General features: G+C 43.8%; 2 protein-coding genes across 3 annotated transcripts in view; one reads left to right on the top strand and one right to left on the bottom strand.

Moving 5' to 3' along the window:
* The first annotated feature begins 52 nt into the window (after positions 1-52).
* PIGH (phosphatidylinositol glycan anchor biosynthesis class H) lies at positions 53-7,177 on the top strand. Of its 2 annotated transcripts, none has more exons than XM_072338722.1 (4): positions 53-882; positions 2,239-2,412; positions 3,570-3,653; positions 5,659-7,177. In XM_072338722.1, the coding sequence occupies exons 1-4, from the start codon at positions 706-708 to the stop codon at positions 5,758-5,760; spliced, it is 537 nt and encodes a 178-aa protein (XP_072194823.1). In that variant the 5' UTR covers positions 53-705; the 3' UTR covers positions 5,761-7,177. The 2 variants fall into 2 exon arrangements, with proteins under 2 accessions (XP_072194823.1, XP_072194822.1); XM_072338721.1 differs by having other exon boundaries at positions 2,239-2,448; positions 5,659-7,174.
* Positions 7,178-8,329: 1,152 nt separating this feature from the next.
* The window catches only part of PLEKHH1 (pleckstrin homology, MyTH4 and FERM domain containing H1), a 48,827-nt gene continuing 41,960 nt past the window's right edge, over positions 8,330-15,196 (bottom strand). Inside the window, exons 25-29 of the mRNA XM_072338655.1 lie at positions 14,515-14,657; positions 13,669-13,798; positions 12,375-12,461; positions 11,721-11,867; positions 8,330-11,399 (exon numbers count right to left, since the gene is read on the bottom strand). Of these exons, the coding sequence (XP_072194756.1) occupies positions 11,223-11,399; positions 11,721-11,867; positions 12,375-12,461; positions 13,669-13,798; positions 14,515-14,657 (684 nt within the window). The 3' untranslated portion in view covers positions 8,330-11,222. The remainder of the gene's footprint in view (positions 11,400-11,720; positions 11,868-12,374; positions 12,462-13,668; positions 13,799-14,514; positions 14,658-15,196) is intronic.

The following is a 15,196-nucleotide window of genomic DNA, read 5'->3' on the forward strand; positions in this document are numbered from 1 at the left end:
CGGCGGGCAGCGCGTCGGGCGCCGCGCTCCGGCACGTGGCGCTGGTGGGGATGTGGGGACCGGAGAGCGGGGGCCGACACTTCGGTCCTGCCGGAGCTCTTACGGCCGGGCTCGGACCGTCGCTCGAGTTTCCGTGCGCAGACGTGTATGCTTTGAGGAAGGCGGCGGCACGGAGCGGGCGGCACGGGGCAGGTTCCCCGCCTCTCACCGACGGGATCGCCGCCCGCCGGGAGCTCGCAGCGCTCCGTCGCCTCGCACGGCGCCAGCTCCTGCCCCGCGCCCACCTCCTCGGCCGTCTCTTTTAGCATCGTTTCTCCTTGTAAAAAAGCTCAGCTCCAGTCCCTAATATTAGCGTCCCATTCTCAGCCTACACGGGCTTTTTCTTTCCACCGGTTGTACCCCCAGCCCTTCGGCCCCCGTTGCCGCCGCTCTACTGTTTACACGCGGCGTCCACGCAGGGACTCTGAATGCAAGCAGTTGCCCACAGGAAGTTGTAGTGGGGCAGAGGGGTGAGCAGGGAGCAGAACGCCTGCCGTGCTCCGCCACGGTGAGAGGCGCACACGAGCACAACGCAAACGCATCCCTTGCAGCCACAGCTGCAGGACGGCAGGCGGACTACCGCAGCTCGGCGCCCCGCGCGCACGCGCCGCCCGCCCCTTCCCTTCCTCTCCCTTCCGTTCCTGTCGGAAGCGTGGCGCCGTGCGGATGGAGGAGCGCCTGTACCGCTCGGCGTCGGGCGCGCCGCTGGCGCTGCGGTGCCGCCAGCACAGCGCTTCCTGCCGGGAGCTGGCCGTGCGCTGCCCCCGCCTGCAGCTCCGCTCGCTTAGCGCCGTCACCTCCGCCGTGTGGTTGGCGGCCTACGGGCTCTTCGTGCTCTGCCAGGTACCCTCCGCCCCGCCCCGCTCGGCTCTTCGCGGGGACCCCGGCGGAGAAGGGCGGTGGGCGCCTCCAGGCGGGCGCCGCGCGTCGCTGCGCTCGGATCCCGGAGCGCGTCGGCTGGGCCCTGTCGAACCGGCGCTGAGCAAATCCGGGCTGTCCGCGGGTCCGACCGAGCCGGGCTGTGCCCCGCTGGAGCTGCGCGGCGCGGGGAGGGAGCTGCGGCCGCTCTGCGGCTGTTGGGCTTCGGTTTTCTCAGTGGTCTTTCCCATGGCCGAGCGGGAGGCAGGAGTCGATTGGCAGTGATTTGCTATGCGGTCGCTACCACCCGCCGTTGTCCACCTTGGTTTTACATACGCTCGCGCAGCCCGTATGTGCCTGCAGTCATTCCTTTCTGCCAGCAGACCAGATCTGAATGCCTATCTTCATTGATTTCAGTGCCTGTAACTCATGACTGCCTTTCCGTGATGACAAAGTGTGGGAAAAGCTCTATTTCCTTGCTCTTTGAATGTTGCCACCGCTTCTTTACCTCACGTGGTGACAGAACACTGCTTGCACGGTAGAGCTGTGCCGTTCTGGTAAAGCCTTGCATTCCAGCCCTTAGGATGTGTCAGGTTTAACTTGGGCTGATGGGTGTGTGTGGTCTGGAACCCTCTGAAACATGCCAGAAAGCAGCTGTGGGTTGCAGACCCTTCGTTAGCAGGTCTTTGGCTGATGCTGCTGGTTTACTGAGGAAAGAGGACTTGTGGAACATGTATTAGTAAACTCATGCATTGTTTTATGTAGCAGCAAGCCCAATGTTGCAGCATGCAAAAGGCAGTTTGTCCTCAGGTGAAGCAGGAAGCAGACATTCTCGAGCTTGGTGTTTAAGGCAAGAAGAGAGACAAAGTTTGAATGAGTTTGGACTTACCATGGTAAGAAGAATACTTGAATCTCCTTAAGTAGGCCCATGCCAGTGGTTTTTGCTGAAAGATTCTTCTTTGGGTCACCATCCTCAGTTCAAGTAAACATTTAACATTTCTCTATCCCTACAGATGCCTGTATAATACACTGTCACTGATGTATACAACTGCATTTGGATGAGATTTCTCCAGTAACTTTACAAGGAAATACAGTGTTCTTGCTGATTTCAGTTTAAAGTCGTTCTTTCAGACCATCCTATGAAGGCTGATGTTTGGTGACTTAAATCCCATCACACACGTATCAGCCAACCTTCTGAACGAATGGACTCCACCTATGTAAAACCACCTTGTAAATGCAGCCACCACGTTATGATTTATCATTCAGTATTTACTTACATATTGGTCTAAGTTCAATTGGTTTTAAGACTAGAGCTCTGTCTTTGTTCGGTTTGTGTTACAGAATAGTATGGTGCTTTCTGCCGCTATATTCCTCACGCTGATCGGCCTGATCGTCTACCTGCACTTTGTGAAAATTGACCAGGAATCCCTGCTGGTCATCGGCTCACTTGGCATTCAGGTGACTTCATCCTACGCCTCGGGGAAAGAGAGCACAACCTTCATTGAGATGAGCCAGGTGAAGGACGTGGTTATCAATGAAGCCATCCACATGGTAATCATACCGTCTTTCTCGTATACCTGCAGGTGCACTCATCACTGTGTATTTTCACCGAGTGGCTTAGCAGCGCAGTTGAACACAGCAGCCTAAATACAAATACATAGACTTGACTGCGGTCTGGAGTGATTGGGAAATGGCAGGCGTTCTGCACCAAACTGCTTGCATTGAGGGGAGGGTGCAAAGCTGTAACTCCCATAAAAGGCTGAAGCAGGCAGCTGTGATACCTCTTTAAAGTGACACCCATAAATCCAGCAGATTAATGTACCTGAGCCTGGAGTCGTCTCCTGCTAGACTTATCCAAAAGAGTTGTTTTGCCTGCAGAGCATTCTGGGAAGACTTGGAGATTTGCATAGAACTGTATAAAGTTTTCTAGCAAAAGGAAACAAAGGTTTCTCATTATATGCAAGGAGGCAGAAAAGCCTTTGCACTTATTTGTCAATTTTATGTAAGACTTGGTGGGCTGTGCCACCATCACTGTTGAGTTCAAACAGTTACGGGGAACTGAGGTTGTACACATTGTCACTGATGTGTGTGAAATCATCATAGATGAAAACAAATCCGTACTAAGTCCCCACAATCTTCAACGTGCTCCAACATTGTGTAACTTCTTAGAAAGGCAAAACAAGTCATTAGTAAAATGGTCCTCATCAAAAAAAGCGTAAGAGAAAGGCGTTGTCAGCAGGAATGTTTAAATCCTGTGCTGTTGTTTTTTTCCTGTGTATTTTGTTGCTACTATGTTTAGTAATATCTTGAATGTCAGTAACTCAGGTAGATTGGGGTGAGGAATGGCTTTGTGGAAGGGATGGGTTCTCTGGAAATCCACCTGCCACCTGTTCAACTAGAAATGTTCGTGGAGCAAAACCATCCTCCTATTTTTGAGGCTGAATGCAAACAGGAAAAAAGAGAAGGGGACTGATTTCAAGCTGCTTTATTCATAACCTTGTAGCAAGAATATTTACCCTCTTGAAACACAGATGTTTCTGCTGATTTATCTTTACAAAATGTCACACACTTGTTTCAACTCATTGGGCTGAGCAAATTCCTCTTTCTGTGATGACTCCGGGCACTTTGATAGCATTTTCAGACTTCAATTATTTTGTCTGTTTGTCTTGTAGCAAAAGGTTATCTATTACCTGTGCATCCTCCTGCGGGACCCCCAGGATCCTCAGGGAGTGTCTGAGGTTGTGCCACTCTTTCAGGTGAGTGTGACTGAATAGTGGGGCACTACAAGTCTATGGTTTGTGTGTATATCAGGGGCCTCGTCATACCTTCATTCCACCACACGTAGCTGGTTATGGTCGCCTTTCTTTGACCACACATTCAAGTTGGATCTTACAGCAGTGTGCTGCGAGCCGTATTGAAGTCTCACAAACTGAAGCACCAGGAAAGTTTTGTTCACTTATCCCCCATGCAGGGAATAGAGCTCTGCATAAATGTGAACCTGACCAGCAGATTGCATGAAGTAGAAGTTTTTAGCTCTGGAAGGGTAATGAGGACTTGCACAGCTTTCTGTGTGATCTCCTGCTCAACATAACCTTTGTAATTATAGTGCTGTAGTTGATTTTTCTCTTGTCTCTTTGTGCCAAAAAGATTTCATAAAAATTTCCTTGGCTTACAAAGGTAACTTCCCCTACAGCCGCTGACAAAGATCACAGTACAAGCTGTGAGCAATTTGCTTAATGTATAATAACTTGTTTGTTTCTCTCATACCCTGCCTATCTCATGCTCTGCTTTGCTCAGACTCTCTTTTCTCTGGGGATGAAATTTCTTTCTCTCCGTGTGTACCTAACTCAACAATACCCTGATCCTTGAGTATCAGTAAGCAGTACCCCTTATTCTAGACTGCTGATGTTGTGTTTATCTTACTTTCTGTTCACCAACTGCTTGTGGATATCAGTTGGTAGTCACATGCAGTTTATGACTGGACACAGTTAAGTCTCCAGCTAAATACTTAGAGGAATAAGTGCTCTAATCCACAGATGCTTACAGCTGTCTCGGTCCCAAAACTGTGAAGACGTTTACTAACAGTAATATAAGTGAGGTATTTCATGTATGTCCAAGGGATACACAACTTGGTAGGCTGCATTTAGGATCTGTGTTCCTTCCCAGCTTCCTGGCATGTGTGTTTGGTTTTTTTCCCTTTTTTCTTTTTCTTTTTTTTTTCCTCCTTAGCTCAAGTCTATGAAAATATCTCAATATTGGCAGAGTTGATTTCACCGGCAAAGGATTAACAGAAAAGGGCCATGTCAGTTTGCAGTTTGTTACCTGTCAGTAATTCTCACTTTAAAGTTACTTAGTTTTGAAGGAGCAGTAATTAGTAACTTTCTTGCATCTCCTTCAGTGGGTCTCTGTTCCTCTAAGGCCATGTCAGCCCTCAGAAACACAACTTAGCATGTCACTGTGCCCAGGAGCACTTCTGCGCTGAGTTGACCTATTGTTCTCTTAAGCAACAGTTGCAAGGAAAGGCATTAGATGGACTTTACACAGCAATGCTGTTTTTGGGAACTCAAAAGTCATGGGGCCACAGGGACTGCAGAACTGGGAAGCTTTCACTGTCATGCTGGTCCAGATTAGAAATGATGAAAAATCATTGTTCTTTGACCACCATTCCTCTGTTAGTGTGAAAATGAATTGATGCTTTCAGTTAACCTTCAGTTGTCCTCTTGTTGACAGTAATAGCTGAGGCTAAGGGCCAAGTGTCTAAACTCCTTGTCCTGAAGGTCAGTTTTTCAGAGTGGAGGTCTTTGAGGGAGTATGACCTCACAGATAAATTAATGGCTTGGAAGGTGTGGATTTGCATTCATATTCTTGCTGTACGTTGTGAGTTGAAGGGAGAGGATCTTTGATTTGGTGGGAGATTCAGGCTGACTGGAGAATGGTGTTGTGTGTTTTAACCTGACAGCTGCAGGGTCTGGTGCTTTTCATCCCTGAGCTGATGCAGTTTGTGCAATAGCTTTACATTCTTTTGTCACCTACTTACATTAAAAAGCACCTGGAGTTTGATGAATTCTCAATGAGCATGTAAAAAGGAAATCTATTCTCAATTGACTTAATGTGAGATAGTAACTACCGATATCTTACTGTTGTATTCCTTACACGTGCATACTTCTAGCCATCAGTTTTGTGTCAGCTGTCTCCACATTCCTTTCTCTTTCTTACAACTGGTTCAGAGCATGATTCTTTGTTGTTTGACTTGATTTCTAGAGTTCCAAACCACGTCTGGACTGCTTGATAGAAGTGTACAAAAGTTGTCATGAAATCCTGGATCAGAGGAAAACAGCTTCACAGTCAGATGGAGTAAAATAATGTAACGAATAATCAAGATGGAAAACTTGTGTCAGGACTTGGAGAGATGTATGGAAAAGCAAGCGGATCTGACCCATGGCTTTTTGAAATTAAATGCTTAGAATGTGATGCACTTGTAAGAATGACAATATAGCCAGCAGCCCGCACAGAGTCACAGAGCTGTTGCAGAAGATGTCAGGTGAAGCACACAAGCGAACCTAGAAATGGACTGTTATGAAACCAGGTGAGCAAAACTTTTGAAAGAGTCAGACAGAAGAGGTTTTTCCACGCATCTCTGGAAAAAAAGTATGGCAAGCGGAGACAAGAACATGCAGCGAATGTTTACACTTCCATGGAACCAAGAATTCTGATGAACACAAATTGTAACCTTGGGCAGACAGAAAAAAATACTTTGGGTTTTTTTAAGTTTCTTTATAATCCTTTCTTGGAAAGAGTATTAAAATAGAAGGGTGGGCTGGCTCAGTAACTTTTCCTGATCCACAGGGGAATTTCAGATAATGACAGAAAATGAAAATTGCCGTTGTTTTGTTTTATATTTATGGAATTAAACACAGCAGAGCATACTTAATTTCTTCAGGAATCTGCTTGAAAGAGTCCCATGGTGTGGGACCTTAGGGAGAAGAAGAGTCCAAGGTTGATACTCAGGCATCACCTTCTCCAAGCACTTGTAGAGTCCATCCTAACAAGTAACAAGTCAAGCGAAAATGGCAAGAGGCCTGCATGAATGAACAAGTTATTCCTGGCAAAATTCAAATGCCAAAAGGTAGAAGTGAGGACAGGTAGCCTGGGAGCGATATAGACTGTTGAAGCTTGCGAGGTATGTGGTTAGGAAAGCCAAAGCCTATCTGGAATTGAATTTTTCTAGGAATGCCAAAGGTAACAAAACGGCCTTCTGGGAGTACTTGAGTAACAAAAAGGCAAGGAAAATGTGAGCCCACTGCTGAATGGTGTGGAGGTGTGGTAACACGGGACCTGGAAAAGAACAGGGTACTGAATGCCTTTGTCATTTCAGTCTTCACTAGAAATACTGGGCTTCAGGAATCCCAGACCACAGATAGAAAGGGAAAGTACTGGAGCAAGGAAGACCCTTGATGGAAGGGGATAGGACCAGAAAATACTTACGCAAACTGCATTTGTAAGTCCACGGGACCTGGTGGGATGTACCTACAAGTGCTGATAGTTTGCTAGTGACACAATCTCAGAGGAATGGCTGATAAGCCAGAGCCGTGTGCTGCCAGCCACAGGGACCCAGACAGCTTTTTGGGGGTTGGAGCAGAGCTCCCTTCCAACCTCTTCCATAAGAGACAGATCAATTACTATGAGGATATGAGAAAAATATGTTGTTTAAAATTATAATAATGGCTATGTGAATAAAGTAACTTAATGTAGATAAATTCTTCTTAGTTGATTATTTAAAAGTTACCGTAGCTTTTAGTTGGTATTTTTCAGTCTTTTTTGTGTGTGTGTGTGTGTGTGTGTGTGTGTGACTCCTTATGAAAGTAATTAAGGCAATTGAAATATTGGAAAAAGCAAGAGCTAAACTAGCAAGCTGGCAGAAGCCTTGGGCTCACTTTTAATCTTCATACAACACTGTGCTATTGTTGGGTATGTTCTCTAGGGTATGTTCTCTAGAATTAAGATGTGGCAACACAAGAACACCGTCAAGATGTAATAATGTACAGTGGTTTGGTTGGTTGGTTTTTGCATTGAGCTGCAGCATACAGGTTAGCTCACATAACAGGAGTACTCTGGTTGTTGAAGCTAAGGGCAGAAGCTTTGGGATGCACCACGGTGTTTGGGTAACCTTGTCTAGGTGTTTAGTTTCTTCTGTGGTTTCACTTCTCACAAGTGCTTTAAATGATGGAGTTGGCTGGATTTTTAAGTCTGGTTCAGTTGCAATGCAAGCTGGTAGGTCTGCCTCTGAGGTTAAGGATGCTATACTTGATGTTTGGTGGCAAATCCAGGCAAAGCTGGGGAACTGGGGAAGAGGCAGAAATTGGCTTTTGACAGCAGAAGCAGGCTCGAGAAATGTGTCTGCAGTAGAGGTCCTTTGACTGAAAACCTTGTGTTGCACTTGGAGCTGGGTACGGAGCTGCCTATAGGCCTGCTTTGGGCAGGTTGTGTTTCTTCATGAAGATTAAAAATGGTTGAGAACACTGAGGAGCATTTATAGCAGCAGGAAGATTTGCTGAGCTGTGGGAAGAATGTGTCAGAGGAGAAGTTATCTTAGCAGAGTGGGCAGACTTGGACCTAAGAGTCTGCTGGGGACTCTGGCTATGCTGCAAAAATGTCTGAGTCTTGAGAATGTGAGCTGAAGAGATGAAAGAGGAGCTGTATCACGGGAGGAAGTCTGGAGAACAGTTTTAGCTGTCTTTTGGATATCCCCTGCATGTGGCAGTGAACCATTAAGGCTGAGTTAGAAGAATCAAGGAGTGGGAGACGGGGAGCTTTGCACCAGGTATGACTTTGGAAACGAACACAGTCATTGCCCACACATGTTTACTTCAGGGCTATTCTGTATTTTAAGATAAATAGTTTCTTTCACTCTGTGAAGAAATACAAATTCATTCAAGATAGTTTCTTTTTATTAAGAACAGAAATGTTGTGGTATCTTCAAGACAGCCTTTTACATACACACAGCAGTTAGAGAGACACAGGCTGTTGTCTCATTCTATACTGTTACAATTATCATTGCCCAAAGCATTGATTAAATTAAAACTTTCTCATAGAATCATACAAAATAGGTATCTACACAGGAATTTTAAAATTTGTTCTGTTTTAAAGTCGAGTAACCTATAAATAGGAGGTATGTGTGCATCCATCAGAGTGGGGTGGTCCCTGAAATACTCAAGTATTAAAGAATATTTGGAAGAAAGAGGGAAGAAATAAAGTCCCGTTTGCCATGTTTGTGAATTTAGAGTGAATTTATGGCAGAAAACAGTGAGCATCATGACAGCTCTTGTTTATTAGCATTTCTGCTTCCTGTTTGCCCCAGTACAAAGATGTGGGTGTTAGCAGTATAAGGTGAGCACAGATTCAGAACAGTGAACTGGAGACTTTCATGCCTTGAGCATCTTCAGGACAGATGATAATGGGCTGAGCTCAGCTCATTCTGAAGCAGCTTCCTACTGGTGGGACACAAGAAGCAGGCTGCCAAACATTTGTCACAGGAAACTTAAGTAGTGAAGTGGAATAACACTGTCTTTATACCAACTTGCTTATCCATACTAAGATCAGAGAGAGAAATAATGTATACTACTGGACTCTACGAGGGTATATCAGAAGTGTGCAAGGAGATTACATAAAGAGACTAAAACAATACCTTCTCAGCATTATTGTTGACTTAGAAAACTACTTTTTCGATAAGTTGAAGGGGTGGTCCTTAAATTCATGGCAAATGAGTACGTTACGGAATGGACAGGTCAGGTCTCTGTGTATATATAATGTGTATATATAATCTTTTATTTCAAGTCTATCATATAATTTCCACGAACCACTTTTATTTATTTATTTATTTTTAATGTTAAAGATATACTGATAAGGGATCGAATAGAATGATTGTTGTCTCATGTAATTTTGATTTTTGGCTTTGTACCCACCATAAGCTTGAAACAAAAACTTCTCGCAGTATCAGCTCCACCGTGTATTGGATACTTCAGGATTGGTGACAGATACTAGGAATTGGACAAAAAAAACACCCTGGTATGGTTGGTTGGTTCATTGGTGAATAGCTTTGGTTTGCTATTGCTGAATTCTTTATGATGGTTGGATTCACACTGTTTTAATTTGAGAAAGTTGCCCATGCATGAATGATGATGAAGTTACTCAGGTACTTTTGAAAGGGCAATTCATCTTTACTTCTTAAAAGGCTTCTCAAAATAGCTCAACTCAAGCCAGATAGATGTCGAGTTCTTAAGAGGAATGTTTGTTTTTCTTTTGTTTGTTTAAAATCCATTTTATTTGCCAATCAGAAGAAAGTCCCTTTGAAACCCATCAAAAAAACACTCTTTAGGAAAATCTGAAGAACAATATTTGAGGATATGTTTGCTAACAACCTCCTCATTGAGCCAGTAGCATGAAAAAAGCAGGAGATCTAAAGAAATAGTTTCTGTGAAGGACAGAGCTGGTCTGGGAAGGACTGTTCCAGTTGCTGGAAGACAGACAAAAATTGAAAGGTTTGCTTGCCTTGTCTTCCTTTGTCTGAGATCACATGCATGTCCTGAAACATCTGTAACAGTGATTAGTGGAAAGAGTCTGAACATATGTGGTGGTGGGGCACGTGACTCTTTCAGCCCTGCAGCAGAGATCCGGTGTTCATCAGTTGCACAGAGCAGCATCAACTGTCAAAAGCCACCCGTTCTGCAGAAGCCAGGGCATTGTCAGACACTGGGCCAATCCCAGCTGTTCTGAGTCCTCAACACGGAAGGACATCAGGTTTTAACCTTCATTAAATTAAAGTTGATAAGATTCTCATGTACCACTGAATTCTTATTCTATACTCCCTATTCCAGGTCTTCAAAATCACCCCTGAAATGACATCTTGTCAGTTCAGTTCCCATTCTCTTTCAACAACTGCATCTCTTTTGCTTTCATGTCTGGGGCAGAGACATGGAATTGTCTTTGAATTATGGAATCTGTTTTAGGGAGCAGTCAGTGTAGCTTTAGGAAAAAATAAATTGTCTTGGTTTTGTTAATCAGTGGCACAAAAATACAAAAAACTATCTTAGTCTCTTCAAAAGGACTATTGTGATAGCAAGATTAGCAGCAGCGAATTTAAGCACAGGTCAAAACTTTAACACAGTGGCTGTTCATAACCAGAGCACAGAGCTGAAGCTACATCTAAACTACCTGATCAAACTACATCATATTAATCTTTCCACTCTGGTAGCAGCCTGTCAGTGTCTCTCTAGTTTATGAGGAAGTGCCATGCCGCTCTTTATGCAGGCAGTATTCAGCAGGATGCATCTTTATACTTGGCTTGTGGTGCAGCACCTGCCTTTAATTTTGTTGAGACTGTGTGCTTGGTCCACTTCTGTCAAAGTCAAGCTTATGCACCACTCAAACCTGCCTTGCAGTGTCTGCAGTCTGTTTCAGGTAAAGAGTGAGCGAGTCAGTGACTGATGTAAACAGAAGAAATAATGGGAATAATTGAAAGGGCCTGACGAGGACAAGAGATCGCTAGTTTAAGAACTGGGCTGAGGTTCCAGACATAGGGTGTGCAGTGATTTAAGGGCGGGTGCAAAGCTGAAAATTGGAGGGATTCAAGAAAACGTGCTTGTAAACAAAGCTGTAAGCTCAAGAGATGGAAGAATACGTGCAGCAAAAAGAACCAGAGCCCGCATTAAAACAAGGTGTGTAACTGGCAAAAATCTTAGCGGTCTGCAATTCGGTGCAGAGCAGTGGGGAAAGTAACAACAAACCAGAACCCCATGAACAAAAAATTCCCAAATTGGGATGAGCCCTCAGAGCAGGGTTGGCCCCTTAGTGCTTCGGGGCACGGAAGGGAAAAAACACCGACGTTCAGTCTCCCAGAGCCTGTTGGCAGGTGTTGTGCTTTGGGAGGGCTGTGTGGAGGGTAGGAGCGAAGCTGTCGACCGGGAGTTAATATAGGTGGCGATAAGAAGTGTTGCTTCAACAATCTGGGGGAGAAAAAGAAAATGATTAACTGTAAGACAAGGAGAGGGAAAAGTGCCCTTTGATTTATTTATTTTTTTAGAACCTATCAATCACATAACTTTTGCAAAAGGCTTTTTCTCACATGGAGTTGTTAAGTTTCGAATTGAAGGTCTGTCTGGAAGAGGTAGAGTAAGTCTCTCAATAAAATGGTACAGTTTACATGGAATTTCTTGATTGTATGTAGCTAGTGCAGCAGCCCAAAGTACCAGACCCAGGGTTTGTTCAAAATGCCCAGCTTAGATACTGCCATCTGGAAAGACACTCACTGTGCGTTTTGTAATTACCTTTGGAACTGCCATTGTGAAAAGGAGTTTTTCTGTGCTGCTTTTTCCAGAACTCCTTTCTTTTATTTGACTGACTACAATCATGAAGTCATCTCGACAGCCTCCAAAGGTCAACACAGAAGAATATGAGTAAGAGAACTTCAAGTGCTGCAGACAACAGAGAGATGAAGAGTCATACTTCTGTAAGAGACAAAATTGCCACCTCAAACTAGTGCATTGTTATTTACTGCAGGCTGTAATTGGCTGTACAGATAACAGCTGGCAGAGAAATCTCAGAAGAGAATTACATTTTCAGGATTTTCCTACCTTGCTCCATGCCCTGATGCTTCAGAGCTAGGGTGCAAACTTTGTTAACCGGACGGTAGTAGTAAAGCACATAGAACTGAGGTCTTGTGAGATGCCTGTGCCTGTTTGTTGCCCATCAACAAGGCAGTTAGCTGTTACATGAAGCTTTACCTTACACCGAAGCTGTAATTTTCCTTTGTTTATGTAGCTCTAAAACATAGCCCTCACTTCCTCATCTCTGGCTTCTACAAATTAACTTCTGGATCCATTTGAAGTTAAACACAAACTTATACTGACTTTAAGTGGATTCAGGGGAAGGTTTTCCTGTGGGAGATACATTTGTTTTTTAAGCAGTGTTCCTCACCATACCATAGTGTTATAATCCAGTACGCTGATACCATCTTCATTCACAGCTATCCAGACTGGACAGTCTTCTAATGAGGAAGGCAAAACAGGCTAGAGAAAAAGAACATTTTTATTGAGTCATTTCTTGAATACTGCAAAGAAGCAATTTCTTATATAAAACTTGTGCTTAAAGGATTAAGTAGAGGTGAAAGAATCCTCTAGACTTACTGATCTGACCTGATTTGACTTGTAAGAGCATTTCTTTCAAAATCTGGAAAAGCATTTTCAGATTGACATAGAATTTGGGAGACTAGCAGCACATGAGATGGAATTTAATCTCAACATCTTTGTCACCGTTGTTTTGGTGCAGTTAAAAGTGAGGGTGATGCTGGGACAATGACTGAATGGCAGTTCTGCTCTGTTCTGGTTCTTACAGTGACTGACTTCCATCAGGCAGTAACACCCATTGGCTTCAACGGTAACAATGCATAGAGCCATCACATCAATGCAGTTTTCTTTCTTACTGATTTTGGCAAATATGTCAATTATCTGTTCTGTTTAATAACATGAATCCTTTCTGGAAATTTGCTGCTGTGTGGCTGTTCAACTACTGCAAAGTTACCAAAATATGGTAGTTATCAGAAATGCCAACATTATTTAAACTGTTGGTAGAACTGTTCTGCATTCTCTTGTCAAGTAGCCTTAAGTACCAAAACCATTTCTGCTTTAATGCCAAAAGTGGAAAGCATTGTTTTTCTTTTAAAAAGTAACTTTTTGTATATTTACTTGGGGTTCTCTTTTTGCTTCATTTTTTACATTTCTCCTATGGGACATGAGTACTGCTTGCCTCTATCATATGGTAAGAAAAGCAACCAACTTGGTGAGACAGCAGGACTGAAATACTTGTACTTGAAAGTACTGACAGCTGCATGGTGTGATTAATGGGGAGCTCTTCCCTTTTTCCACACAGGGATATGTAAATAGTATTTTTTAAGCTATTATTGCAGCTTTGTGACCAAGAAAATATCTACGTATAAAAGCTTTGGTAAGGGTTTAGAGGTAGTATTTCATATTGTGTCGAACTGATAGTCAGAAAAGCTTCAGTGCCTATTTAGTGAACGCTAGCAACCCCTAGTGGATAGAAGGTACATATTCCTTCTTTCAGAACAAATGTGATACTAGGACTGTTGAGAACGGAGCATTATTTGGTTTTTCCTCTTCCTTTAGGAGTATTTTCTATCTGTGTTAACACAGGAAGTAGATATGGTTCTGCTCATAGAATTCATTCTTAGGGGGAAAAAATGGTGCACTCTGTTACCTTAGCAGCAAATAGTTTGGTTCCAAAGAGAGGCCATTTGCGGGCCACTGTCAAATAAATTCGAACACATTCTGGTGGAGAGCATCCCTGCAGCACCATCCACTTTGTTGCCAGCCTGTCAGCCAGTTGCCTTTCAGAGTCCAAGACACAAGACAGCACAATTTAATAAAGTCTTTCAAGGGAACGTGAGTAAAATTATACCAATAACTAAATGTACCTCTCATTGCAAAGGGCTGTTCTACACAAGCACTACAGACAGGGCTGTTAGCACTGCCAGTTAGGGTATGTTGTACAAACTGAGTTTATTTTAGCAGTTGCTCTTCTTTCCCGGTTATTTCACTGCTAGTTATACTGTAATATCCAGGAATCCCAGTTGCACATTGGTTGTTCATTGGTGTAGATAATCAGCAACTGCAACAACAAACAGGCAGCTATTGCATTAAAATCCTGCCCAGCTTCGCATTCAGTTAGCCTCTTACCTTCATCTTAACCTGTTTATAGTGTGCTCTAGATGCGCTGACAACACACTTCCACTCTGTCTTGATTTGTCTCGCCTAGGTAACTGTGTTAGTTCTGCCTTTGCATCCCTAAGGACGTGTTCACAAGTAGAATTCATCTTAGGCTTAAACTTCTTGACCTGGGGAAAGTTAGTCTATGATTGGACTGTTTTTGTATGAGATATCTACTGTGGTGTTTGTTAAGGAGTCTTTTTTATGACACTGGTGTTCTGTTTAAGCTTCTACATTGAAATAAGCTTGACAGGGCTCCTTGAAACTTCTTAAGTATGAAGAGAGCAAATATACCAAATTGTGATAAGTGTGAGGTTTAAGAGAGCAAACAACTTACTTGAGCTGTTCAGGAGCAATATTTTTCTTGTAGCGTTTGGGGTAGAATTTATCCAAGACCTGATGGAGAAGATGCTGCATTTTGAAGTGTGATGCTCCCCCAGGACTTGAAGATGCTGTTCGATCCAAATCCCCATATTCCACCTGTATGGGAGCAGTTAGGTCACTGCCTGAACCAGCGATTGAGCACCTGTTGAGGGGGCACAGCCAGCCCTGAGAGCACAGGTGGAAGTAATTCATCTGTGCAGCCAGAACCTCCCTCACCTCATTAAGGGCTGGCAGCTGCCAGAGAAGCATTTCTTCCCTTGGAGTATTCAGCAAGCCTTGATCCTCGGAAAGGGGTAAGCAATTCCTCTTCTATTACTAGGTTGTGACCTCTACTTTTTTTGGGTGATCCAAAATTGGTTTAGAGCAACTGTATCTGCTACTGCCTATCTGTTCACCACCTAAGATAATGTTAGTGTTTGTAGCATGGTGTGGTGATGAGGTTTTTTTAGTGCAATAGAATGTTCTGTGGATTCCCGTTCTGATATCTACTGTGTTTAGTAGTCCTGTAAAACAATACCATCAGGATGGGGAATTTTTGTCTATAGCATTTACCACAATAAGCATGCAACAAAGCAGCAGTAGGGAGCATGGCTGCTCAAGGAATTCTTTGTTGCTCTGGAAAAAAGTGAAACAAG

The sequence above is a fragment of the Excalfactoria chinensis genome, chromosome 5, assembly GCF_039878825.1.
Source record: "Excalfactoria chinensis isolate bCotChi1 chromosome 5, bCotChi1.hap2, whole genome shotgun sequence".
Taxonomy (NCBI): Eukaryota; Metazoa; Chordata; class Aves; order Galliformes; family Phasianidae; genus Excalfactoria; species Excalfactoria chinensis.

Bases quoted from the DNA above. Each gene is read 5' to 3' on its own strand.
- PIGH (XM_072338721.1), top strand. From the start codon at position 706: ATGGAGGAGCGCCTGTACCGCTCGGCGTCGGGCGCGCCGCTGGCGCTG. The intron at 883-2,238 runs GTACCCTCCGCC...TTTGTGTTACAG, and splicing joins GGCTCTTCGTGCTCTGCCAG to AATAGTATGGTGCTTTCTGC. The intron at 2,449-3,569 runs GTAATCATACCG...TTTGTCTTGTAG, and splicing joins TCAATGAAGCCATCCACATG to CAAAAGGTTATCTATTACCT.